The sequence below is a fragment of the Leucopleurus acutus genome (assembly GCF_964270905.1).
Source record: "Leucopleurus acutus genome assembly, chromosome: 15".
Taxonomy (NCBI): Eukaryota; Metazoa; Chordata; class Mammalia; order Artiodactyla; family Delphinidae; genus Leucopleurus; species Leucopleurus acutus.
Genome location: NC_139157.1, coordinates 74,665,137 through 74,693,077, shown reverse-complemented (window position 1 = coordinate 74,693,077; position 27,941 = coordinate 74,665,137). Strand labels below are relative to the sequence as shown.

General features: G+C 41.2%; 1 protein-coding gene across 1 annotated transcript in view; it reads left to right on the top strand.

Annotated features, from left to right (window-relative positions):
- The window catches only part of LOC309972320 (uncharacterized protein), a gene marked incomplete at its 5' end in the record, with an annotated part of 91,113 nt that overhangs the window by 38,836 nt on the left and 24,336 nt on the right, over positions 1-27,941 (top strand). Inside the window, 2 exons of the mRNA XM_082855954.1 lie at positions 8,727-8,803; positions 9,697-9,803. Of these exons, the coding sequence (XP_082712080.1) occupies positions 8,727-8,803; positions 9,697-9,803 (184 nt within the window). The remainder of the gene's footprint in view (positions 1-8,726; positions 8,804-9,696; positions 9,804-27,941) is intronic.

Sequence of the window (27,941 nt, the reverse complement as noted above, 5' to 3'; positions counted from 1 at the left end):
AACGTGGTGATCACACTTCAGGCAGACAAAAATGGAGCTGGGTGGTTCTTGAGGGTCTGGTCTGACACGTCTCTGCAGCACTGAGAACTTCAACTTTCTTTCAACTGTACCAGACCCAAGGACACCACCAGCCGTATTCAGAACAAAACCTGTCAGCTGCAACCTTATGGTCTCAAGGTCTCCTCTTGTAAATATGCAACAATTTTGGACCCCAACAAATCCTTACTTAACAAGCACCCTTCCTTACTTCTTGCCAGCTCCAGTGATAATTCTTGATAAACAACTCATGTAACTAATTGTAACCTTGTGGTTTTTGCCTTTCTATGGGGTTTTTTCCCTCCATTTTGTAGTCCAGTGGACTACAGCACAATTCAAGTGCTTCTTGAATCTGTGTCTCCCGGGCTACAGTCCTAACAAACCCCTAATAAACACCTCTTAATTTCAATCAGGTCTCCATTTCTGAAATGTGCTTAATGATACCTTACTTAATTCTCTTTCCCCTTTCATATGGCACCGTGCAAAGCGCAGTCTGGATTTATAAAAAATGAAGGAAGCCTGAGAACACGTCTGATCCACACCTCAACAAATCCTCACCCCCAACTGCCAGGTTTAAGAATTCAAGAGGCTTTATCCTGACAAAGAAGCATGCTGAGAAATAAAGGTCAAGTGTTCAGATGAGGCTGTCCCACATCTCCATGGAATGCACAAAGGTGTGAACACCCTTAGAATTTCAATCGGGTCTCCCTTTTGCAAAGATTTTTATACTAACATGGATCTAGCACATAACTTCCTGTAGTAAAGAATTCTGTGTTAAAAAAAAATGCAGTATCCTCCCGCAATATATTATACCAGCTAAACGGTCATTTTTGTCACATCATCTTATTTCAACTTTGTTATAAGGTTTGCTTCATGCAAAAGTGGAGTCATCACTTTCGTTCTTAAGCCCAATTAAATGTCACCATTTTCAGTTTCTCCTGCTGCCACAGATACTTCCAACATATTTCAGACCTGAAATTTTCGGAACTCCTTTTCCAAGTCATTTTAAGAACCTACCATTAAAACGTAATGACATGACTGGAAAATACTTTTGAAGCCCACTCAGTGTGACTTTTTTAATAGCGAGGTTTCCGAATTGCAGGCCTCGGAGGAGGATTTTCCAAGCTGTTGTATAACTCAAGAGCATCTCTGCGGGCCCATTAGTCACCTTACAGAATTACATGAACTCTTTCAGGCCTCCCAGGGTAGCAGAAACTTAGCAATAAATGAAGGGATTATGCTTCATACAGTCATATTTTTAGACAATATATATATGTTAACAACCAACACTGCTGAGCAGTTTTTGGCTTCTGAGATTGTTAGTATGAAATACAAGATTCACTTTTTACAGAAACAAAAAAATGTTTAAAGCTGCATGGAGAATTGGTCTCCAAGTTTTACTCGAGGAAATTCAGGCCAGAGATCAATTCAGACCTTGATCAAGGTCACAACGGCCGGTGTCAGGGCAGCAGCAATTGGACCCACAGTCCCCACTGCTTTCCTCCAACTGCCGATCACCATTTCAGCCAATTCTTAATTTTCACTGACCAAAAATCCAGCTCATTACCGTCCAGCACACGACTGCCACCTACTGGTGACAATGGTCATTGCTACTTGTGCAAAGCCTGAACTCTTAACTGCCAGAAAGGAAACGGAATAAGAATTAATTCGTCTTCTGATATCACTTGTATGTGGAATCTAAAAAATACAGCAAACTAGTGAATATAACAAAAAAGAATCAGACTTACAGATATAGACAACAAACGTGGATACCAGTGGGGAGAGGGGGAGAGGCAATACAGGGGCGGGGGAGTGGGAGGTACAAACTATTGCGTTTAAGATAGCCTCGGGCTTCTCTGGTGGCGCGGTGGTTGGGAGTCCGCCTGCCGATGCAGGGGACACGGGTTCGTGCCCCAGTCCGGGAAGATCCCACGTGCCGCGGAGCGGCTGGGCCCGTGAGCCATGGCCGCTGAGCCTGCGCGTCTGGAGCCTGTGCTCCTCAACGGGAGAGGCCACGGCAGTGAGAGGCCCGCGTACCTCAAAAAAAAAAAAAAAACCTCAAAGAGGGGCTTCCCTGGTAGCACAGTGGCTAAGAATCCGCCTGCCAATGCAGGGGACATGGGTTCAAGCCCTGGTCCGGGAAGATCCCACATGCCACAGAGCAGCGCAGCTAAGCCCATGTGCCACAACTACTGAGCCTGTGCTCTAGAGCCCGCCCCTGCTCACCACAACTAGAGAAAAGCCCACACACAGCAACGAAGACCCAATGCAGCAAAAAAAAAAAAAAAAAAGCCTCAAAGATGTATTGTACAACCCGGGGAATATAGCCAATATTTTGTAATAACTGTACATGGAAAGTAACATTTAAAATTGTATAAAATTTAAAAAAATTTTAAATAAAAAGACTTACGAAGGAAAGAATTCAATTCGTCTCCAAAAAAAAGCATTGCATCTACTGTCCTTTTAGGTGCTTTAATTATGTTATCTTATTCGATCCTTTCAACACTATGAACTAGGCATTTTTCTCCATGAGGAAACGAGGCTCAGGTGAAGAAACTTACCCTTGGGAGAAACAAGTTCACACAGCCTTGCTCCTACCAGCAGCAGCTGCACCACGTGCTTCTGTACACCCCTCACCCCGCGGGCTGAGTCTGGGTCCTGTAACTCTGACCTGTGCCTGGCTGGGTTCTCCCAGCTCTTCGCAATCCTCTCTGATTGGTGCTTCTCCATGGGCTGCAGTGATGAGTTCGGGGACAGCCATTAAAACCCACTGACACGTTTGCCAGCCCAGGTGAGGGAGAGGAACGTGTTCTTTTCCACTCCCGCAGCTAGTGGTGTAAACAGTGCAAGCAGAGCCGAGCGTTGTCAGGTCACTACAGTGCAGGAAAAGCTGAGAAACATCAAGGAACTGAACCAGTGACACCCCTTGTGCCCCCAATTCCAGCTGTGTTTGAAACCAGCTCTGCTCCTGGTGTTTCAGTTCTGAGAGCCAATAAGTGCCTCTTTAAGGATTAAGCCAGTTTGAGATGGATCTCCTGAATCTAGTGCTGAAAAGTCCTGACTAGTACCAATGGTTTGCCCTTCCTGCCTTCCTTCTTTTTTCCTACTTTCAGCTGTCAACAAATCAATATTTATATTGTGCCTGTGCTTACAAGGCATGGTTCCGTTTGCCACTACCTGTCATTCTATTCTTGCAGTTACAGTGCTTAAGTAAAAACATCATTTGGAAATAAACAAAATTTTTAAAATTGAGGTATAGTTGGTTTACAAATTGTGTTACTTTCAAGTGTACCGCATAGTGATTCAAAATTTTCATAGATTTTACTCCATTTAAACTTTCTATAAAATATTCGCTATATTCCCTGTGCTGTACAGTATATCCTTGTAGCTTATTTATTTTATAGCGTAGTTTGTACCTCTTAATCCCCTACCCCTATCTTGCCCCTTCCTGCTTCCCTCACCCCAAGGTAACCACTAGTTTGTTCTCTATATCTGAGTCTGTTTCTGTAAAAATCATTTTTAAATGAAGTTTTTACATAAATTTGAAAATGTAAAATACTTTAAAAATCTTTTATTTCTCATCCTAAATATCAGCTTCTCAAGAGCAGCCGGGAAATCTACTATCTAAAATAATTAGTTCTTTCACTGAGGCAGGAATTGAAAAGAGCTTTGGGGTTTGTGAGGGAGACTAGCCCTCTGTCCAGGATTCATGTCATCGTGGCTTAGAGGAGTATAGTGGTCTTTCTCAAAGGAGACATATTCCCTTGATAATATCAGAATATCATACCTTTATTTAAGGTAAGGTCAATACACATAAATACCTTGGGACAGGTAGCCCTATGAATCAGTATTTTGCAAAATGTTACTTATTTTTGGATGATAGGAGAAACTAACTGCTTGAAATTATACATCTCACTCTTAATGTATTATATACTCTCTTTGTTAATGTTCAGATACGGAATTTGTTACATGTAATTTTCTAAACCAGAGAATTTCTTGGGTGGTGAATTGTTGACAGTGTCAATGATAAAATAAATAACTTGATCCTAGAAGACAGTACCATGATCAGAATTTGCTTCCCCAATGTTATTGACTGACTACCAACTTTTGGAGACTGTCTTCTGATTGGTTAAGGATTGGTGACCCGGCTGACAGCTGCCCCAAGCAATATGCAAATACTTATCATAGAGCAATCTACCAGAAATATTTTGGCTGCAGCAAAGGGAGTTTTGGGGTTTTGCTTTTTATTATTTGAGGCTGCTATATCAATGATAGAAAGACATTTTGCAAGTAATGTTTGGAGCCATGAATAAACACTGGAGTTAAGTGCTACTATTTTTACTGATTTATTTCAGCAGTGTTTTAAAACTCTTTTAAAAATTGTTGACCAAGACAGCTCCAGCCTGCTGGCTCCTCACATCCCCACACCACCCCTGATTTTCACTCTGTTCTTCAAAGAGCCTCAGGAGCAGCTGGAATAGGGCCAGGTAAGGGTCCCTCTACCACCACCACCACCAGTTCCCTCCCCCAGCTCCTCCCGTTCAACCAGAGCAACTTTGCTCGGAGCTTTGGGGTTTTTTTTACATCTTTATTGGAGTACAATTGCTTTACAATGGTGTGTTAGTTTCTGCTGTATAACAAAGTGAATCAGTTATACATGTACATATGTTCCCTCTGTTTTTATGTACTGGGCTTCCTTGATTTTCTTTTACTCATTCAACAACTGTCTCTTGAAAACCAACCATCTTCCAAGCATCATGCTGAGGCATTGTGATACTCCTGGAACAAGGAAGTCAAACTACCGTATGTTTACGTTCAGGGGGGAGGGGGTGGGAGGGTACAGACAATACACAAACAAGAGAATAAATAAAATAATACTGATAGGAGTATGATAACGAGAATAATGCAATCATGTGATAGAGGGTGGCTGGAGGGGGCAGGCATCATTAGAAAAGGGGGTGAGGAGATGCCTTGCAGAAACAGTGATATTGGGTGATGTATCTGAGCCGTTAGAAGGTTTTAAACAGAAGTGTGATATAACCCAATTTTTAAAAGATCAATTTTGTGTGCTCGGTAGAAGGAGACGGAGAGAGAGTAAAAGCAAAAGCGCCATGGGGAAGCAACTGGGAGCGTCCCCGCAAGAAATCATGGTGGTTAGGGTTAAGGCAGTAGCACTGGAGATGGAGAAGAATGGACGTTTGGAGGCATATTTCAGAGGCTGACAGAATACTTCGGTGGTTTGGATATGATAGATGAAATAAAGAAAGGAATCAAGGATGACTCCTAGTCTTTTGGTTTTGAGCAGTTGGATGAATGGTAGTGCCTTTTCCTGAGATAGAAAGATAGGAGGAGAAAAAAGTGTGAGTAAAGACTCTAGAAATAAAGTTTTGTTTTGGACAGTTCTGATTTAAAACCTCTCTTAAATATTCAGGCTGAGATGCCAAGTCAGCACTTTTCTATGGAGTCAGGAGCTCAGAGAAGAGGTCAGGCTCTAAAGATCTCATTTTGAGAGTCATGGATGGTACAAATCATTGGGGCAAAAGGGATCGCCAAGAAGTGGACCCAAGACCATGTTTCAGGAACTCAAGGAATTAAATTCAGCAGAGGAAAGGAAGGCAAGATAGAAAAGGTGATGGATTCTTCTGCAAAAGAAATCTGCAGCAATTGCAGTGGATATTCCCAGGACAAAGCCCACGGAATACTACAAAATCCCCGGTTGAGGAAATCTTGGCCAGAAATTCAGGAAGAAAATCGGGAGAATTCAATGAATTCTGCTGCTTTTAAAAAGCCTACAAAGATTACAATAAGTAATTTAGGGAGAATAATGCCATTCCTTAAGTGCCACACTTTGGGGAAAAAAATGCCCTAGTCTTGGGCACCACAGCTATGGCCCTGTTATTTATACTTACATGGTCATTGTTCCCAAAGAATGCCCCAATACCAGGATGGCTAAGATTAGAAGGTTCTAGTCTCTGATACTCTTTTCAGATCAACTCCTCTTCCATGCCAAACTAGAATTTCTATATTGAGGACAGATTTCCAGTCCAGGAGACCCTATGGTTAGTTTCCCTTCAAGAGTCCCTCCCAACTTTCCTGGCAGAGAAGCTCAGCTAGAGTCATTGGCCATCCATAAGGTAAAGTTTAATAATGTTGGACTACAACAGGGAAAGAATGGACTTCTCCATGATTTTGTTCCCAGGAAGTTCTTTTGACGAAAGAAATTTTCAAATATGCAAAATTTCTCCAGACACTGATTTATATCCTAAGAGGTATTATTTCTAACAATAGAAATAATACCAGACCTGTGGCCAGATTTGGTCTGGCCACAGAGGATTTTATTGCACACTTCCCTTACGTTAGTGGAAAACATTTTTCCTAATACCTATTTTCCTTTCTTGTTTCAGATCTTTTACTGTAAGCAAATCGCCTTTTGTGGTCTATTTGGTTCCATATTTTTTGCATTTTTGTGCATTTTATTGGTGATTTCCCCTTTTGTTGGCGATTTTAAATGCCCCCAAGTGTAATGCTAAGTGCTGGCTAGTGTATCTAAACACCAGAAGGCTGTGCTATGCCTTACAGAGAAGATACGTGTGTTAGACAAGCTTCCTTCAGGCATGAGTTAAAGTGCTGTAAGCCGTGAGTTCAACGTTAATGAATCAACATGTATATTAAATAACTTTTCTTTGAACAGAAACACACATAAAAGAAAGATGTGTATTGAACAGTTAATGAAAATGTTGTGACCAGAGGCTCTTAGGAACCTAACTCTGTATTTCCCTTAGGAGCAATTGTTGAATCTTCACTAATACAGTGTTTGCAGTGACTTTGTAGAACTACCATGAATAATGAGAGCCATTTGTATTTACATCATCAAAGGGACCCCACTCAATTGACTTTCCTAAAGGAAGACGACTACATCAAGGTGACCAAGGTCTCTGTAGGCGGAAAAGTGCAAGGCAGCCTTTAAATGGCAGATCTTCATTTAAAAAGACAAAAACAAAACAACAACAAAGAGAAAAATCAAACAAAACATTTAAAGCATTGCTTAGCCAGTCCCCATGCCTCCCTCAGTGTGCGTATGTACTTATATATATCTATATCTATACAAAAAAGAAAAAAATACATAAATGAAAAAACTACACATCAACCCTACAATAATACTGATATGTAGGAAAGCACTTGGAGCAAATCCTGGAAGATCATATAAATGTTAGTGCAATATGTTCAAATAAGGAAATTGCACAAACACAGAGATAGTTATTTTGATACTAAATATTATTAAGACTTACAACTAAACATATGCCAAATATTAATATATCACTTCATTCCTACCTCACATAATTAGGTGAAACATTTTCTCAGACTGAGATATAGAAAAGTTTATATTTTCTGTTTCTTCCTTGGAATATCAGTTGGAGATTGTTAATAATGATACAAACACATGATAGATTATTATATAACTGTTCATGGTCATGTTTTAGAAGAATACTTAATATGGGACAATGTGGATCCAGAAGGAACCTACAAAGTTGTACACATACTATGATCACAATTTTAAAAAATTACCTAATGCTACAAATACAATGAGAAGACAATAATATTTGAAGTTGTAAACTTCAGCTCTGATGTTAAAGGTAATTTTTATTTTTTCTATACTGTTCTGTATTTTCTACATTTTCTCCAATAAGGATATTACTTTGCATAATAAAAAACTATCATTAATTATGATTTCTATACTTTCACACTGTTTTTATCATTCAAGCCTAAGAAGTATTCACATATGTTTTCATATTAAAAAGCTACACTTTTGTCACCTAAGATCTCAAATAATTAACATTTCTCTAAGCGTTCCAAAATCTGAGTGAAATGCAACAATTTATATGGTCAAGTCTCCAGTTTTCTGATAATGAATGACAACATGAACAAGGCCATGCAAACAGTCCAAAAACTCTTTTGGGTTTGGAAGCGTGATGCAGTTTTCGTGCAGAAAATATATCTTTCCAGTGATGGACGTCAAAATGAGCCTGCCTTCCTGGTGTACCCTCCCGCTAGCAGGAGGCTGTCAGGCTTCCAGGTGACAGGTGAATGCTGGCAGTAACTTGCAAGGTAGATAACCTTCTTAGCCTAAATCATAATTTATGGTATAAATTGCAAGGCATAAAAAAGAAGAAGATCTGTCTAGAGAAAACGGTCTAGACCCACGTGGCACGAAGACAAATACGTAATATCTCAGTACCCACAGCACACCCAGCAGCAAATGGTATTCAGCAGTTACATGAATCGTGTAAATAGGCTGAACAATGTTATTTTTAACGACAAAATGGTACATATTTTGGCGCCTGTTTGGAACTCAGAGTTGAGCCTCCTATGGAGCAATAAAAGATTTCATAGTGAATACTGAGCCTCTGTTTTTACCCTGATTATAAACTCACAATTTGTAATGGATCTTTAGTGTTAATCCCTTAAACTGTATACTTGGAGATGCTCTGGGTTCATTTTGAATTTTTAAAACTAAGCATGGGCTAATTTTCTCTCACTCTTTATTTATAAACAGCTTATCTGAGACTCTGTAAGCCCATCAATTTTGGGCCATTGACTTTTGTTTCTCTGCTCCCTTTCGTTCCTATGTGTGCTCTCTGTTTTTGTTCTCTCTGATGGTCTCCTTGTGTTGTATTTGTTTTTCTCTCCAGGGCTGGTTTCGTTCGAAGGACACACCAGAGAAAATTCTGACTCAACAGACCTCTTCTATTTTAAGGGGTTGCGGAAGGTAAGTGAAAGCTACTCAGACAGCTTTTGAGGACGGATATTATGTGAGGCTTTGAGGTGCTACTTGGCAGGACACAGCACCAACATGAAATGAAATCATTAAGCCAGAGAACACAGAAGTGGTCCCACAGCTCCAGGCTGTGACCAGAGACCCGAAAGATCCCTGACACTGCTCTTTCTTCCTTCCACAATCCCAGGCTTTATCTGAGATCCAGGATCAAGGGTGAAAGAGTAGTTTGTGCTGGACGGGATTAGTTCTTTCCTCTCATATTCATTTTCCGATGCTTTTGGAAAAGGTAACCCTCTCACAGAGACCTCCCCATGACTGTGTAGCCACAGAAATAAGTCTCCCAACTGGGAGTATCTGTGCTGACCCTGGGGTATCTGTTGGTTGGGTGATAAACGTCAGCATCTGTCCTGACTTCTATGGTGCTACGTGGAGGAGAGAAGACTACAGATTCATTAACAGGCCCAGTTCCTCCCTATGATACCCACCAGGGTTCTTGGCCTTCCCCAATGAATAGAAATTGATTACCGGCCAGACAAGAAATTCAGGCAAGGCTTTACTGGGGCCCCTGCTGTAGCAGGGGGGAACGAGAACAAGTAACAGGTTCCCTTGCTCGCTCCCCAAGTGGCATCGGGGGGCGAGCTTGTTCCTTATATGGGGTGAGGGTAGGGGTATGTCCAGGGGTCGGACCAGAGGGGTGGCTTAGTGGTTTGCCCACCCGTTTGGTGGTGTTGAGTGCAGTACCCTGCTTTTGCTCCCAGTTCTTCAAAAGTGACAGTTGGGTTTTTTTGGTCTTTTTGTACCTTGTTGTCCATAATTTGCCCCAACTGTGCATGCACGCAGTTATTTTTAGTCCCTTATAGCTTCTTTGTATTTTGTTGCTCAAGGAGACGTGTGTCCAGGTGCAAGCATTGCAGCAAAGGGTCCCAGGTCCCAGGTCCCAGCCTGTCTCACCTATACCCAGCCTACGGCAACCGAACAGTCTGGAACGAAGGTAAGTGATTTCCCTGGGGAAACTGAGAGTAATTGTACTTAAGATCTCAACTAGGCAGAAGACAAATGCTCAGTAAGGTAACGTATGTGCTGAGTGTTCAGCTTTGTTTGGAAAAACTTTTGTAAACCTTTATAAACGTCTACATGGACCTAAGATTCTTGTAAGCTAAAGGTTGACCTCTAAAGTTTTTTCCTCTCTTTTCATTTTATTTTTAAATTTTCTGGTGTTTCATTAGTACTGTGACATTTAATTATGAGTTGTTAGAATTACCCTAGAAAGAAAATATCTCTGTTCAGACTTCAAATACGAGTACAATAATGCCACTTGCTTCATTAAGTCTTGGGCATTTTAACCTCACAGCATAACCGGCAAAGAACCAACAGATTCACTACAGAGACGTGCAGTCTCTGTTGAGATGATAAACAATACCCCTTCATATTTGAAGAGTCATTGATCATGCCAGGCCTAGGAAGAGTGAAAAGGGGAAAAGTTTTGGTTACTTTAGAAGGAACGAAGTAATGGTTTAAAAGACTGCTCAAGGAAAGACATGTATTTTAAAATGTGGAGTCCCTGGAGAGTTTTGCTGAATGCCACGAGCTTGGGAACTGGCAAACCATTTTTACTTCTGTGTAAGACATGCTCTGGGAACAAACTAGATAGTTTGCCGGGGAGCTGCAAGACAGTTTGATTAACTTTCTTTTCTAGGACAAAAGCCTACCATTTAACACGTAATCCTCAGGAAGCTGTGCGGAATTGAGTGATTCAGGCAATGATATTTATTCCATTTGAATTCCATTTGAGTTTATTGATTCCTTCATCTGGGAAATAGACAATCAAAAAGCATAGAACAGCTGCAGAGGCAGTAATCCAGGTGTTCCAGATTTTTGCTGTAAATCAGGGGAAGGGATATGTCTAAGTTGCTCCCATTTATAAATGCTTCTAGGCTGTTCTTTATGTGAAAAATGACTTACCTTCTAACTCCTCTTTCTGTCTTTTGTTAAGCTAAGACAGAAGCCTAGTGGCTAGCAATAAAGAAAATTGTATTAAACAATTAGAAAAAATTCTTTCCCAGGAGACGAGCTACATAAAAATATGTTGGGTTTTGTAATCAGCGTAAGCTGTGTTCTTAATATCTGAGGGATGGGCTTTTGGACAATGCAGACCTGGAATGCCAACATTTGCTGGGAACTCATAACTGTAGGGAAGACAGCTATGATGAATGATTCCACAGCACCCCAGGTCTGTGGAACAAGAAGTTCGCTTGCATTTCTGTTTATAAAACAGATGCCTTCAACCTTGATGTATTTTTTCCAAACTAATTCCATTCATTAATCAAACTAAACCATTAGACTAAACCCCAAGGCTAATATGCTATAATAATTTCCCATATATGGTGAGAACGCGTTGATTTGTGATTGGGCTGAGAAAAGAAGGATTATCTTCTGTTTCCTTTATTTCTCCAAAGCTTTGTGTTTAAAACACATAAAATTCATAATTTAAAACCCTCAGTTTCTTGAGTTCGTAACACCTGATTGCTGTTCAAATAGTTACTGATGTGTAAAGGGCCACTGCTATGGTCTGAATGTGTGTGTCCCCCCCAAATTCATACATAGAAATCCTAACCCCTAAGGTGATGGTATTAGGGGGTGCAGGCTTTGGGAGGTGATTAAGTCATGAGAGTTCTATCGTCAAGAGTGGGATTATTGCCCTTGTAAACGGGGTTCCCTTCCACCATGGGAGGAAACAAGGAGAGTCTGTATCCCAGAAGAAGTCCCTCCCTCAACATGATGGAACCCTAATCTAGGAGTTCCAGCCCCCAGAACTGTGAGAAATACATTTCTGTTGTTTATAAGCTGCCCAGTCTATGGTGTTTTGTTATAGCAGCCTGAACAGACTAAGACAGCTACACTCCAAAGAAACTGTAGAGAAAATTAGTGTTTCCATTTCTAAGCACATGAAGAGAGATGAGGGGCTAGGGGTCCACTGAGAACAGAACAACCTAACATATGCACGTGGGAAACTTCCCTCTAGCTGAAGCCAAAAGGTGTACTGCTATCACCCAATTAACCTAAAATTCTAGAAATTGTAAGTGGAATTGAGAAGAGGAGGAGGTTATGCTCCAGGTCTAAGCTGCTATATAAGCTTCCCTGGTGCCTGAGCTGTGTAATTGTCAGGGTTCAATCAGAGAAGCAGATGACTACTCAGCATGTACATACATGTATGTTTTCAATATAAATAATATATATAGCTAAAAGTTAAAACTCAGAATCTTCTAGAAGAAAACATAGAAGATCTTTGTGACCTTAGAGATGGCACATTTCATAGACAGACAAAAAATGATCATTATAAAACATAGTCCATCAAAATACAAAATTTCTGGGGCTTCCCTGGTGGCGCAGTGGTTGAGAGTCCGTCTGTCGATACAGAGGATGCGGGTTCGTGCCCCGGTCTGGAAAGATCCCACATGCCGTGGAGCGGCTGGGCCCGTGAGCCATGGCCGCTGAGCCCGGGCATCCGGAGCCTGTGCTCCGCAACGGGAGAGGCCACAACAGTGAGAGGCCCGCGTACTGCCAAAAAAAAAAAAAAAAAGCTATCATTAAGATGATAAAAAGGCAAGCCACAGCTGGGAGAAAATATTTGCAATACAAGTATCTCATAAAAGAGTCATACCCAAGGTATATAAAAATTCCTATAGTGAGTAATAGAAAACGAGCTGAATTTTTTTAAAAACTGCAAAAACTGAAACACTTCACAATATAATTATAATTATATTATAAATGTAAATGATTATGTTTATATAATTATAAAAGTGACCAATGCACACATGAAAAGATGCTAAACATCAGTGAAATACAAATCAAAAGCATAATTTACACTAACTGGAATAGTTAAAATTGAAAAAACTGACAATACTAAGTATTGGGGAGGGTTTCAAATGTGACTCTCAAACATTGCTGCTGGCAATGTATGAAGATAAGTACTTTGGGAAACAATCCAGTAGTTTAAACATATACTTTCCATATAACTAAGCAATTCAACTTCCAGGGAAATGAAAATATATTCATTTTAAAAAAAACCTGTACAAGAATTTTCATGGCAACTGGTTCCATACCTGTCAAAACCAGAAGAGAAAAACAATTAAGGGAATAAATTGCTAAGTTATATGGCGGCATATCCATTCAGTGCAATTCTACTCAACAGAGAAAAGGAACAAAGCACTGTGTATCATCGTATATGGTGCTATATAACAGATCACCTCAAAATACAGTGACTTAAAACAACCACAATTTATTATTTATCACAATTCCGGGGGTTGAGGGAGTGGCATTCTGCTGGCCTTGCCTAGGCTGACTCCTGCATCTGTATTCAGCTGTTGCCTGGCCAGGGCTGGAGAGTCAAGAGAGCCTCACACACCTCCTGGGGCCTTGATGCTGGTGGTGGTCCGGGCACCTGCCTCCATGTGGCTCCCTTATCCAGGTGGTCTTCCCATCCTCTAGGGCTTCTGTCTCTCTACATGCAGTCTGTGTCTTTAGCAGGACAGCCTGGACTTCTTTATTTGACTGTTGGTTTCCAAGACATAACGTAGAAGCTATAAGCTCTCTTAAGGCTTAGATTCAGAAATCAAAGAATATCACTGCCGTCCCATTCTGTTGGTCAGTCAAGTCACAAAAGCAGCCCAGGGTCATGCGGTAGGATGTAAATCCTGTCATTTGACGGGAGAGGTAGCAATTTTACATTATAAAGGGACAAAGTACAGGAAAGTGGGGGTCATAAGGAGGCTGTTTTCACCACTATCCCATTCCACACGTACAACAACATCGAGTAATCTCAAAAATAATACTTTGAAAGGAGGCATTCGCAAAAGGTAAACAGTATATTGCTCTGTTTATATTAAACCCTAGAACAGTAAAACTAAGCTATGAGTCAAAAGTCAGGACACGGTTGTCCCTGGTTATGGGGCCAGGGGTGGGGAGGTTGTCTGAAAACTGGGACAAGGAAGCTTTCTGTAGTGATGGAACTGTGCTATGAATTGTAGGTTACCTTCACTGATATTAGTGTCTCTTGTCCAATCAGCAGAGCATATAAATCTTTCTTCATTGTTCATATAATTCATTCTTTTCCATTAATGGATTAGCAAACAATCAAATATGCTGTTTATTACCTCTATTAGAAGGTGAGGAAACAAGACAGAGAGGATAAATGATTTGCTCATGTCACACAGTTTTAGTAGAGGCTCTAGGACAACTTCTGTGAAGAATTCAAAGACAGAGATGCAAATGTCTCCTTGTCCAGGCAGGGAGGATACAAAGGAGGAGCCATGCTTGGAACGGGACCAGTCGTTTACTCCCTAGGGACTGGGGAGACTGTCTTGAATTGGAGAGCTCAAGGCCATCTAAGGATCACTATTCAGACCTGGGGGATTGAGGCCCTCTGGTAATACTAGCCCAGACTTTCTGATTTTTTCAAGAGAATATAGAAATATAAAAATTTGAGTGTGTGTGTGTAATCTCCTAATTGTAAGATATTGAATCGATTTTAAAAAAGAAAAACAAGTGGGCCAAACAAAAGGACTGTGGTTCTAGCCCTCCTCCAAGGCCAGGAGTACTTACCCACGCTTAATTCTTTGCAAAATTGCAAAGTATAATTTGTTTTTCTACACATCTTTTTCCTTTTTCTACTCAAAGTTTTGTAGCTTGTTACTTTCACTGCCTAGCATTGTGCTTTTCCCAGAGCAGATGCTTAAATAAATGAAGTCAGGTTTGTAAGATTCCCTGAGTCAGAAGCAGAGCTTGAGCTGTCTAATCGGGATGCTTTGGGGGGCCGACATGAGAAAAGGTAACATACAGCAACATCTGACCGTTCGCGGCAGGTGATAATTTAGGTGGTGCTATCTGTCTTTAAAAATATATTAATTTTCCCTCTGGTTCAAGTATCAGATCGACCTAGGAGCAAAGAAATATAGAGAAGGACATAAAATGCTGATGACAATCTGTAATTAACAGTCATAAACATTTCAGGCCCCCAAGGCACCTGTCCCACTTTAACCTCCGCCATACAAAATAGGGAATTGCTTTCTAAAAGGACACAGCCAGCTCATTCAGTAGGATCCCCAGCAACCTTTGCCCCAGTTATCTTGCAGCCCAGAAATCAACATTGTTAGCAGCAAACCTCAGAAATAAAACTTCAGTACTCATGCTATAGGCAGGTGTAAATTACTGAAAGCACAGTGAATTCCGTAATTTGATGGTTTCCAGCCATTTCATTTTATTTTATTTTTCTATACAATTTTGTTTTATGTTTCATACTCCAATGACTAAAGGCTCATGTGAAATGGTTGAGATTATTGGTTCCAGAAATTCCAGTAAGCTGGCTTTACTAACATCTGCCTGCTCTGATTTTTGAGCTCATTGGATCTGTGCGTATCACCGGGGTTCATAAATATCATATCTAAAGCCAGCCTTTCAGACGTGGAAGAGAGGGAGACTCACCTCCTGTCTCCCTCCTCTCCTGCCCCCAGTGGCCTCAGTCTCTGCTTCTGTCATTTGCATATCGGTCTGTTCTATTTCTTCAGCCCAAGTGTGTGATTACACACTTCTGGAGCCTTTCCAGCCAACTCAGGAGTTTCTGGGCTTTGGTGTCTATCCCCTAAGGCAGCAAACTCAATCTACTTAGAGAGCTGTTAATTAAGTGAATTATGTCTGGTCAGGTGTTTATGAGCAAAGAAAACAGGAATGGAAATGACACAAAAAGACTGAGTAAGCTATATGTAAATTAAACAAACAAAAAAACCCAACCCAACCAAAAGAACCTCTTTAAAAGGATTTTTCCTCTAGTCTTCAGTTTAGGTTTTCTCCTTAACTCAATTTGACAGAATACACTTGTTCTTTAGTGAGTTCATTCTCATCCCAAATATGCTTGTAAACGTGGGCAAAATGCAGAGAAGAGCTGAGAGGAATAGAAATACTGTGTATTCCCTTTACAAAACCGTTCAAGGAAACGCTGTTTACTTCGAAATAGTGTTCCAGAAAGTACGTCTGCCATCTGTAGTCCAGATGAGGATGGTTGTGGTGATGAATTAAACATTTAGAAATAAAAGCTAACTGTTGTTTCTGTTTCCGAGGATAAGGCAACTAAAATATTGTTTCATTACTCTTAATGCGCAAAATAGCTAGAACTTGTTTATGCGTTATATATTCATAACTTAGAAGACATTTAAAGAAAGACACAATGATTGTGGATTTTTGAGAGTGTGGCTTGGCACAGTTTCTGCATAGGCTATGGTGCAGGCATAGTGTGCTAAGACGTGGAGACTGCCAGAAATTTGAAAGCATTCCTATCATCACCATATCTTACTCCTCAGTGAGGGATTCTGCTCTAAGATAGATTGATCGTTTCATATACTGTCACTCACCGGCATGATTCTACACCTATCAATCATCATAAATGTCCCCATCCTTGAAGCTATGATAAGGCGTTTAGAAAGCTGTTCATGAGATGCAAAGAAAACTAAATGGGTGTGATTTCCGAGCGCTGCCCATCAAGAATAGGCGGTCTAAAAGGGACTTGTAAAAGAACAGGGCAATGCGAATAGCCAGTACATTCATAAAATATTCACAAAATCAAGGCCCGTACATGTTTTTTGATGTTATTTTTTTTAAACAAAAGAGCAAATTGGATTTGGTTGGTGGGGGCTGAAGCAGAGGAGTAATGGTGGTGGAATCATCACCTTTCACCCAAAAGTCAAGAGACAATTCCGGTATGAATTGGGATTTCAAAGGTTTTTTGCACGATCAGGAAGGCTGAGAAGGAGACATATAGGCCAGAAAATGAGTGACTGAAATCAAGCTGGACTTGGGAGGTGGCGAGGCGTAGAAATGGCCTATGGAGCCCAACTACGAGAATATTCAATTGAAGCAGGCTATTCACCTGCAACTCAAGATACAATACTTAGTAAACGTTTCTAGGTTCTGAGGAGTTAAGGAATGTCCCAATCTTCTTTCTGGTCTATCCACTCTTTCTTACAAACCTTTGTACTTCTCTGCCACTAACCAAAACAGCTAGTCATTCCAGTCAAACAACAGATGTTCCCGGTTGAAGAAACTAGCAAAGAAGTGGTCAAAGCGATCCTGTGTGGGTTCAAGGCTGGATGGGGAAGCTTTGGGTACCGAAGGCAGGTTGAGAAAAGCGTCCTATCCAATGGTGTCTGAAGTCAGCTCCTATAATATCATGGGAAAAAATTATTAAATGATCAGGGATTTTGCAAGCCAGTTGTTACACTCATTATTAAAAATTATATTAAAATACAAGTAAATAGATTATATTAGAAACAGAGGTAATTTTTTAAAAAGCCACTACATTTTACTGTTATCTATGCTCTTGAGGTCATTTTCTTACATTGTAGCTGTATAACGGAAGTACCACAGAATGATGTGCTCCTGGGTCTCTCTCCCCAAGGCTGCCCTCAGCGCTAACACGCTGGTAGCTTGAAATCAGCTACATTGATAAACATTTACCGGCACGTCACTGGTCCTTGCTACAATGCACCATCCCCAAGAGGGAGCCTGCTTTTTACATCAGACCTGGTTTTAGAGGCAAAATAAAATCCCATTAGAAAATAGAGTCACAGATGTAGAAAACAAACAAAGCTTATGCTTACCAGGGAGGAAAAGGCAGTAGGGGTGGGGGGGAGGGATAAATTGGGAGACTGGGATTGACATATACACGCTACTACACATAAAATAGATAACTAATAAGGACCTGCTGTAGAGAACAGGGAACTCTACTCAATACTCCGTAATGACCTATATGGGAAAAAAAAAATCTAAAAAAAGAGGGGATATATGTATATGTGTAACTGACTCACTTTGCTGTACAGCAGAAACTAACACAACGTTGTAAATCAACTATACTCCAACACAAATTTTTTTAAAAAAGAAGAAAATAGACGCAAGAAATCCGTTAAGCGTAAAAAAGAAGTACCCAAGCTAACATTTCTCTGATCTTGTTGTCCATCATTTTTGACCATTGAACCATTCATTTAGAGCTATTTATTGAGCACTTTCTACCACCATGCTAAGCTCTCTGAATACAATGAAATAGAAGACGAAGTTCCTGCCCTCAGGGAGCCCATGACCGAATGCATCACCAGAGGAGCACAGGGAGAGTGATACTAGAGGCTGGTATGGGAGGGAAGTAGGGGGAACACGGGAGCACAGAGGAGGGAAACTGAGTATCAAGGCAGGTGTGGGATGAACCCCATACACAAACAGTACTTGGTGCCCACTCAAGCAGGTGACTGGGGAATCTTATAGGAAGGGAGCGTGAATGTGCATGTGGTCTCTTAGCTTTGACCACGTCTTGGAGAAGCATGAGTTGTACTCTGCAAGCAAGACCTCACACCCTCTGCAGCGGATCTTGTTGGGGAGGGAGCAGGTGGCACCTACCAGTGGCCTGACAATGGGAACTGGATGGCCTTCCAGTCTGAGGAATGGCCTTGCTGGTAAGAAGAGCATCCCGGTCATGGAAGTTTGCCCATTCCAGGTGACAGGTAGCCTTGCAGCCCTTCCTGCCGGCAGCTCGATGCTAGGCTACCTGAGGATATCTGCTTCTTCCCATTCACCCAGAATGAGGGTGTCTGGAGGGGAAGAAGGGTGTTTTTAGAAGGAGGCCTCATCTGAGTCTTGAAGGGAATAAGGATGGAAGGAAGGACAAGCCACACCCAGGTGACAACTACCCTGACATCATGGTTAATTCCCATCTGAAAGGGAGCTAATTCTGGGATGTTTAGAAATTAACTTGGACATGCTACTATACATAAAATAGATAACTAATGAAGAGCTACTGTAGAGCACAGGGAACTCTACTCAATACTCTGTAATGACCTGTGTGGGAAAAGAAGCTTAAAAAGAGTGGATATGTGTATAACTGAGTCGCTTTGCTGTACAGCAGAAACTAACACAACACTGTAAATCAGCTATATTATACTCCAATAAAAATTTAAAGAGAAAAAAAGAAATAAGCTTGGAAGGTAAGAAGAAAAAGGAAATAAAATATAGAAAAGGGATAAATAGCATTGCCGCTCAATTGCTGATAAGATGTTCAGTTGGCCCCTGAGATGGGCCTGGAGCTCTGAAATGATGATTAAATTCTCATCCAATTCCCGGGCAAATACTTCTAATATCAGGCAACTGAGAAGTAAATTGAAATGACATTATTAGAAATAAGTGTCTATGTATAATAATTTGCAGTCTCTTTGCCTGAAAGAAGAAATTTCATCATCTGTATTCATTGCTTTTGAAACTGCTAAACTGAATCTGATATTTCTTCATGTTAAATTGAAGGCTGTAGTTATCAAAACGCTGACAAGTTGAGTTATTGGCTATTTTCAGGGCCCATGCAAAGAGTCTCCCATTAATAACATTCACTGTGTACATTGATAGCAGAGAATTATTTAGAGCTATCAAATGTGTTATTACAACTTATCCTGTATGCCCTAAAGAAGACATTTTTGACTTGTGGGGGAGAAGAAGGATATTTGCAGGGAGTTGACAAATGACAAAATATCATTGCCTATAATAGGGGAAAAGATGTAGCAATGCAATTCTGTAATAACTCAGTTATAATCTGCCACTCCCTCTTTTTTTTGTTGTTGTTTTTCAACAAGGTTTACCATGCTCATCTCACAAAAGAATAAATAAATAAATAAAAATAAAATAAGAGGTGAAACCAGAAAAGGAGAACTCAGAAGAAGAACTTTGTTTAAAATGTTGATTTATCACGTGGGCTTAGAAATCCCTACCAAGAAAAAAAAAATTGACCATTTCCTTTATTTTCTACTAAAATTATCGCAAACTGCCAGCTTAAGGATACAACAGTGTATTATGTGCCGTTAAGGAAAAAAGAAAGATTTTTTTTTAAAGTTCTGATTTTAAATATAAAGGCAGAGACTTCCCAGGCAGTCCAGTGGTTAAGACTTCACCTTCCAGTGCAGGGGCTGAGGGTTTGATCCCTAGTCGGGGAGCTAGGATCCCACATGACTCGTGGCTAAAAAACCAAAATATAAAACAGAACAAATTCAATAAAGACTTTAAAAAAATGGTCCACATTAAAAAAATATATATATAAAGGCACTGGTGCAGAGGTAAACATGGGGTTATTACTACAGGATATGGAAGCCTTGTCTGCCGAATAAGCACCTCACACTTCCTTTTCGGGATGTGATTGTCTGCAAAAATAGTTCTCAAGCCTATTGTATATTTCAGCCCATAAAGTATTTTGACAGATTCACTATGGACCATTTTGGACACATCCCTTCCTACGTGATGCTACACAGATATAGCTATATTCCATACCCCCACAATACAGAAACACACATGCACAGCCCAAGAATGAATGGAGAAATGACGATGCCTTTCAGTGCCCCTCGTCCACGTGGTTGACGTGCATGGTATTATTCCTACATCCCAAGTACCATGCTGGGCACTAGAAGAGACACAGGAATAATATACCTAATTCCTGTCCTCAGGAAGGTATCTTCCTGAGAGACATAAAAAATAGCAAGTCACAATATAATGCAGTAATTTTGATATGGAGGACGGTGCTGTGGAATTACCAGAATGAGGACGTTCATCCTGCCCAGAGTCAGGGAAAACTTCACAGAGAAATTGACACTTAAAGGAATGGATTTTTCCAGGCAAGAAATAGGAAATGCCTGGAATTAATAAATTTCAATTAATTCTAAAAAATAAACACTATAGAAACACACTCAAAAGTTTTCCTGAATACCAGTACACAGACCACACAGAAGACCTTTTCAGAACCCTGAGCCATCCTTCTGAAGTCTTGGGTTGTTTGTTACCACAGCAAAGCCCGTTTTATTCTATCTAGTACAATAGATAGAATGGGTGATGGTCTTGTTGGAGCCATAGATCAGATCATGGTACATGAAGATGAGGATGGAGTTTCCTCAAAAGGAGAAGCAGCTCCCAGAATCAGTCATCTTGGGAAATAAACAGGCCTGGGATAAGAAGGATTTTGTAAGCAACTTAGGAGAGAAATTTTTCTTTCTATCTGGGGCTAAGGGTCTAAGGCAGGGAAATTTCTGGAGCCTTTCTGATATTGGGATGAGTGTATTGGGGGAGCATAACAGGCATAGAACCAATAAAGGAGAGAGCAGTGCCCCATCTGGGGGACACCAGTAACAAACACCAGCCTCTGCTGGAGGCCGGAGAACAGGGAATGGGGACAAGGTATCCCAGAGCAGCCTGTCCTTGATTTGGTATCATTCTTTCCCGTCTGAAGCATAAGTAAAACTAAAGGTGCTAAGCATCAGAAGAAGCCTCTGTCGCTGGCCTACCTTCCTGATCTCAGCGAGTTGCAAGCCGCAATTTCATGCTGCAAATGTTCCACGAGGGTTACTCAGTAGGAAACATGTCATTCTGTCTGCCTGGTTGTCATCAGGTCCTGTTCTGTAACAGCTAGGCTGCAACATTAGCTGCAGTAACAAACAGACCAAGAACCTCAGTGGCATAAAACAGGAAATGTTTATTTCTTATCTACATGCTTAATGCATGCATGTGCATTGGGTGGCCTCTGCTTAAAGCCGTCCTCTTTCCAGGCCCTTAAAGCTCTCCGCCACCAGCCGTGGTGTATGTGACTCCCGCTGGTCCAAAGGATTCGACACATGGGGAAAGGCAGCAGAACAAGTGTGTGTGTGCAGCCTGATGGTTGCCATGGACCCCGCACATCCCCCAGGGAATCTCTTGAGTTCCTCGCTAAAGGGTCTATGGTTTTAACTGAGCAAATGATAATCAAATTTGAGATGTGCTGAGCGGGGCTGTTAGCTTTCCTAACAGAGGAAATTCTGTAAGGACGGCTTGGTGGCAGGTAGAGAAGACAAAGGAGGAGAGGCAAAAAAATAAGTGGAGAGGAGAGGATGAGTGAAGTTTAAGAAGCAAATAGAGATATAAGAGAAATGAAGGCAAGAGGGAGAATCAGGGCGGTGGGTACCACCCATCCTTGCTCCAGGTGGCTTTGGTACAACTTTCTCCTCCTCCGATGCTCCCGGATGTTCCTTTCTGTAGGTCCTGACTACTTAATCAAACAAAGAAAGACCCCTAGACAAGAGGAGGCAGAAGGGAAGCGGAAGAGGGTGTGGGGATATCAAAGACGCCTGAGTCTGGGCTCTCGAAGAAGGGTAACTGGAGAAAAAACAAGGAACGATAAGGGGCCAAGGAAAACGGAAGCGGCCTCGGAGGGTCTAAAATTTGGAATCTGCTTAAGACAGGGAGACACTGCAGCGGACGAAACTGCTAGTCTGTTATTTCAGCCTTGAAATATCAGATTCTTCCCCTGCCGCTCTCTACCTGGGGATGATGGCAAAGCTCACACTCTTGAGATCATATCTGGGAAGAAGGTGACTGCTTGGGAATTGGTCATGCCAGAATAAATACAAGGGACCCTTGGCGTGGTGCTTTTGGGGTTGGCCTGCCCTGAACCAGGCGGGCTGGTCATGCCCCCAAGCGCAGCCTCTCTCTGCCCATCGTTAAACACGTGCCCAGGGCTTTAGAGAACATGCTGGGCTTGCTGGGGAGAGGTGGGAAGACTATTCCAGAGAAAACCTTGCCCTGACCCATGAGAAAGAGCTTAAGTTTGTGTAAAAAATAAAGCTTTTACAGCCTCACAAACCTGGTGCTAAAAATATCATTTTAATGTAACCAGAGCTGCTTTCTGTAGCACTTTGCTAGCAGAGACTATCAGACTATCACGCATCTCTATGAGATGTCAGACTGTCTTTTCATGTAAAAACCATGAAACTGTTTAATTGAAATCCACTCCGGGAGGAGTTCTGAATGGATGTGTATTTGCCTGGAAAAGTAACAAGCCACTCCCCAAGGTGCTGTTAGACCTCAAAAATGGTAGCTGGGTTTTGCTCACATCAAAGCCTCTATTTATCACCTTTCCATGACTTAATTGTGGAATTGTGTTTTAAAATTTTACATGAAACAGAAATAGTTTCCTATTTCTATTTCCACTCACTGTTCTAAGCAAGAAATCTTAGAGCACAACCAATGGCTTAAATTCTCCCTCATCGCTTGATTATCTTCCCTTTTTCTGAAATTAATACTTCCCTTTTCTTCCTCCATCCACAAATACAGTATTTCCTTACAAGCTGTCATATTTTACACAAGGCTGCCATAAACCTAATCAATGCTGTTGTGTGAAAAAAAGGGATGAGGGTTCATTCTTAGATACAAGAACAGATGGATTGTTGCCAGAGGAGGGGCAGGGGATGGGTGAAATGGATGAAGGGGGTTTAAGGTACAAACTTATAGTTATAAAATAAATAAGTCCCGGGGATGCAACGTACAGCATGGTGACTATAATACTAATGCTGTATTGCATATTTGAAAGTTGCTAAGAGCGTAGATCTTAAAAGTTCTCATCACAAGAAAAAAAATTTATAGCTATGACAGTTATTAACTAGACTTACGGTGGTGATCATTTCACAATATATGTAAATATCAAATCCTTACACTGTATACCTGAAACTAACATAATGATATATGTCAATTATACCTCTTTATTTTTTTAAAAAAAAGGATTCAGCCCAGTGGGTGCCCTGCTTGACAAGCCCCAGTGTCTGAGAGAAACAAAGGGCATCCCTTCCTTTGGGAAGGTTCCTACTCCAGGCTGCATGGCTTGGTGAGCAGAGGATCGGCTTGATTTCAAGCCCCACGTGTCCTTTGGGTAGACACCTGTGTGAAATACACAAACTGCACAACTGTACATGCCAGTTCTTACATATTCTTACAGGATGTGTCTCCTTGGCTACATTTGATTGGTCCAGGGATGGCTTCTTATATAAGCCAGGCCAATCAGAGCTCTTCTGTGGAATTTTTTCCAACTAGACCCAAGAGAGTCAGACCTTCTCTGTTGGTGAAAGTCAAAAGATGAATTTCATGAGCTGTTGGAGACTGAGATTCCTGCCATTTGAAAAAAGCCATCGGTAGTGAAAAAGAATGAAGCCAATGCACAAGGAAACAAAGGCGAGGGACGGCAAACACTCACCTGGTTCCAGCGGTGCCTGAGACAAGTAGCATCCCTGTCCTCGTGGTGGGTGGTTTGGTTGTCCAGCCGTCGCTCGGATTCCATGAGTCAAAGACATCCTTTTTTGCTTCAGCTTCTTTGACTTGGGTTTGCAACATGGCAACTTGAGAGTCATGAAAAAATGCAGCAGGGCTGCAAAGAGCAGCCGTATATCATGGCAGCCACTGCATCCAGACGTGCCTCCAGCCTGCCCAGGTCACCCGTGGCCAGCTCCTGCAGCCTATGCACAGAGAGGTCTGTGCTCGTTACGTGATTAGGAGGCAGCAACTCCGTATTTCTAGCAGTTGGAGCTTATCCAAGCCTCGTGACCTCAGTTTCCACATCTGCAAAATGGGAATTTTAATAATTCCTATTTCATAGATTTTTTGAGAGGATTAAATGAAGTAATGCGTGTAAATGTTTAGGACAGGGCCTGGCATCTAGTGCTCAATAAATGTTAGATCTGATTATATTATTTCCAGTGTCATATGGTGCATGACATAGGATAGGCACTAGTAACACTAGCCACACTAGCTGCAGTGGCTACAACAATCTCATTTTAGCCTTAACCCCATGGCTAACATTCTGTGACCTTAGGAAAGTTATATGTTTATTATTTTTTCTTTTGAATCTCAGTTTTCTCATCTATGAATGGGAAAATAATAATATTTTTGGCAGGTTAATTGAAAGAGAACATGAAATGATGTGTATAAACAAATTTCATGAACTCAAACTCTATCCAGTTATAAAAGATGAAAGATTAGAAAGATGAATCTGTTTGCTTCTTTACAGTGATACTAATATATCAGTATTTTAATCGCTAAAAAAGAAGTGAGAACTTATAAACCGATATCTTCTATTGAATGCAATAGGTACCATATGTCCTAAAAACAGAGATTTTTTTTCTCCATTGGAATCAATAAAACTGTTTTTACTTTGGGGAAAATAATATGTCCTTTAAACATTCTTGTTTTTCTTCAATTAGCCCTCATGCACAAATTCTGCCTTCCCCTCAGGAAGACTGTCTGAGAATTTTGATAGTACCCCAAGCTCAGTCTGGGAAAACAACAATTTTACAATTTCAAATCAAATCTTGGCATGATGTTTAAAACATTAGCCTGCCTACAACAAAAGAAGCCTTAGATCGAACCATCTGTTTTCTAAGCATGCTAGCCTTTGATAAGTGGAGATTTTGAAAATAAAACTGAATATAATCATCTCTGGACCATTTTGGTGAGAGAGTAGCCCTACCAGAAGAAAAAAAAATCTATTGCTTTTTTCTAGCAAGTTTGCAGATCTGAATGAAGAAGACGGTTAGCAGGGTAAATTCAAGTTAAAGAATTAAAAGTATGAGACCATATAAGAACAGGCAAGTTGAACACAATGCTACAACATCTCGTTTCTGTTTTAATTTAGAACATCACCGTCTGTTCTCTGTCACAACCTCCTCCCCTCTTAACCTGAACATTAGCAAGAAAGAAACTGGAAAGTGTGGGGATTGGAAAGAGCCCAGATGTCTGACTCAGGTATTTTCAAGGCTGGCCATAGACCTGCTCAGGGCAGCCCCTTGGTGCTGTGGTTGCGAGGTTGAGGTAGACACCCTCCAGCTGCACCGCCTTCCAGCAGCACTGTCCCTTGCTTCCTTGCTAGCAAAATCTCAGTTTTGCTCAGGTCTCAATATGACTAATCCTAGGCTATAACTCAGGATTGGTGTCTGTCAACTCTTTGCTACTAGAGGGGGCGGAATGACGCAGTCCTGGCCAATGTGATGTCAGGGGATATGCTGGGGGCTCTGGGAAAGAGCTTCCTCTCAGACAGAGGGCGAAAGGCCCATGAGTCCAGCCCTCTGTCCTCCCCTTCCCCTTCCTTCTTTGAACACTTTCGTGTAGATCTGATGCCTGGAGCTACAGCAGACCATTGGGGAGCCGCGATGGGAAGACAAGACAATCAGAGAGACTGAGGCAGTGGCCAAGCCATGTTGAGCTGCTGACACACTCTTGAAACTCCCACCTCTAGACTTCTTGTTACATGAGTAATTAAATGACTTTACTGGTTAAAATACTGCTAGGTGTTCGTTACGTGCAAGGAAAATCACACAAACAGAGAATAGGGTTTTCCCCAAAGAATTTTACCAGCAGTGTTACCTCTTCTTTGTCCCCTTAATGTTGCTATACATTTAGAACCACAGAACATCAGAGCTGAAAGTCACTCTATGTCTCCAATTAACATGGTCAGGAAATTCAGATGTGGTTCCTCTTTTTTTAAAATATTTATTTATTTATTTTTGGCTGCGTTGTGTCTCCATTGCTGCACGCGGGCTTTCTCTAGTTGCGGCGAGCGGGGGCTACTCTTCGTTGCGGTGCACGGGATTCTCATTGCGGTGACTTCTCCTGTTGCAGAGCACGGGCTGTAGGTGCGCAGGCTTCAGTAGTTGTGGCATGCGGGCTCAGTAGTTGTGGCTCGTGGACTCTAGAGCACAGGCTCGGTAGTTGTGGTGCACAGGCTTAGTTGCTCCGCAGCATGTAGGATCTTCCCGGACCAGGGATCAAACCCGTGTGCCCTGCATTGGTAGGCGGATTCTTAAACACTGCACCACCAGGGAAGTCCCCCAGACGTGAGCCCCCCCCCTTGATTGAAGTGAAGAATCTTGTTAGCGTAAATGCCTATGGAAAAGGAGAAAGACGAATTAGACATTTGACCTTTGGTGTGAATGACTCTATCAAAATCATTCCCAAGAAGCAGGTTTGCCTGTGGACAAAACACATTAAGCGTCAGGAAATTGAGGAGGTTATCTCTTAGAAGGAGAAAGGTACAGAAAGGGGAATCAGAGGTTCCACGATCAGTATCTTCAATTTTTTATTATTTTTTAAATTTTATATTGGAGTATAGTTGATTAGCAATGTTGTATTAGTTTCAGGTGTACAGCAAAGTGATTCAGTTATACATATCCATGTACCTATTCTTTTTCAAATTCTTTTCCCATAATATCTTCAATTTTTTTAAGGCCAGACCTGAAGTAAAGTTTTCCACGAATGTCATGTGAGATGAAGAATGCATTCTTGCAAATTGCTTTCCAAAAATGCACAGTAAGCAGCTCCTCCATAGGGCGTGAGACCTCGGGCCTCACCATTCCTGGGCTGCTGGGCCTTGCTCTTGGCAACAGAGGCTCTGGCGCTGGCAATGGGGAGGTCACTAGGTTCATAGAACCTCATGAAAGAGATTTACAAAAAACCACAGAGCTAAAATAAATACTATTATAGGGGTATCAGAGACCAGTTTCAGAAGCTGCAAATATTTTCTGAACTCCTGCCATCCGATTCTCCCATAGCCATGTAGATGCAACCCAACTATTCAGTTCGTTTGAATTGTTAGTTTACAAGATTTTTCTTGAAATGTTGACAATCCCTTCTACTTTTTCCCCTCAAACTTTTATGAAACTCAAGAGTATTTTGATCAGAGAGAATATAGTCTTCTAACTTAATTATAAAAGTAATACACGGGTACATCCCTGTCTGTCCTCTGCATTGCCTAGCCCTAGCTCTATTTAGCAAAGTGTGTGGAACATAGTAGATGCTCAATAAATATTTGTGGGCTAAATGCGTGAAGAAATGCAGGAAACTTAGAAAAACAGAATTTTAGAGAAACTCCCTCTTTACATAGGGATTTGTAGACAGTCAATTCTTGTTCCATAAATGTATTTTCTATTTATATTTTAAGTTGTCTGTTTCTTTTCCTATAAAGGAGGAAGCCTATGGGACTTGTTATTTCCTGAAAATGGGAATACAGTTTTTGACTGTATTATCCTCCACTATAATAAGGGACAGACGGATGGCAAGCTGCTTCCACAAGTTTACACATTGCTGGAAACAAATCTGAGTTTTCTAACTGCCACTACAAATTCCTCCACTCTGCTATGTAGGTCAGTCTAAGACATTTGGTAGAGATGTTTTGTTTTTTTATTTTTTTGTTGTTTATTTATTTTTGGCTGTGTTGGGTCTTCATTGCTGCGCACGGGCTTTCCCTAGTTGTGTTGAGCGGGGGCTACTCTTT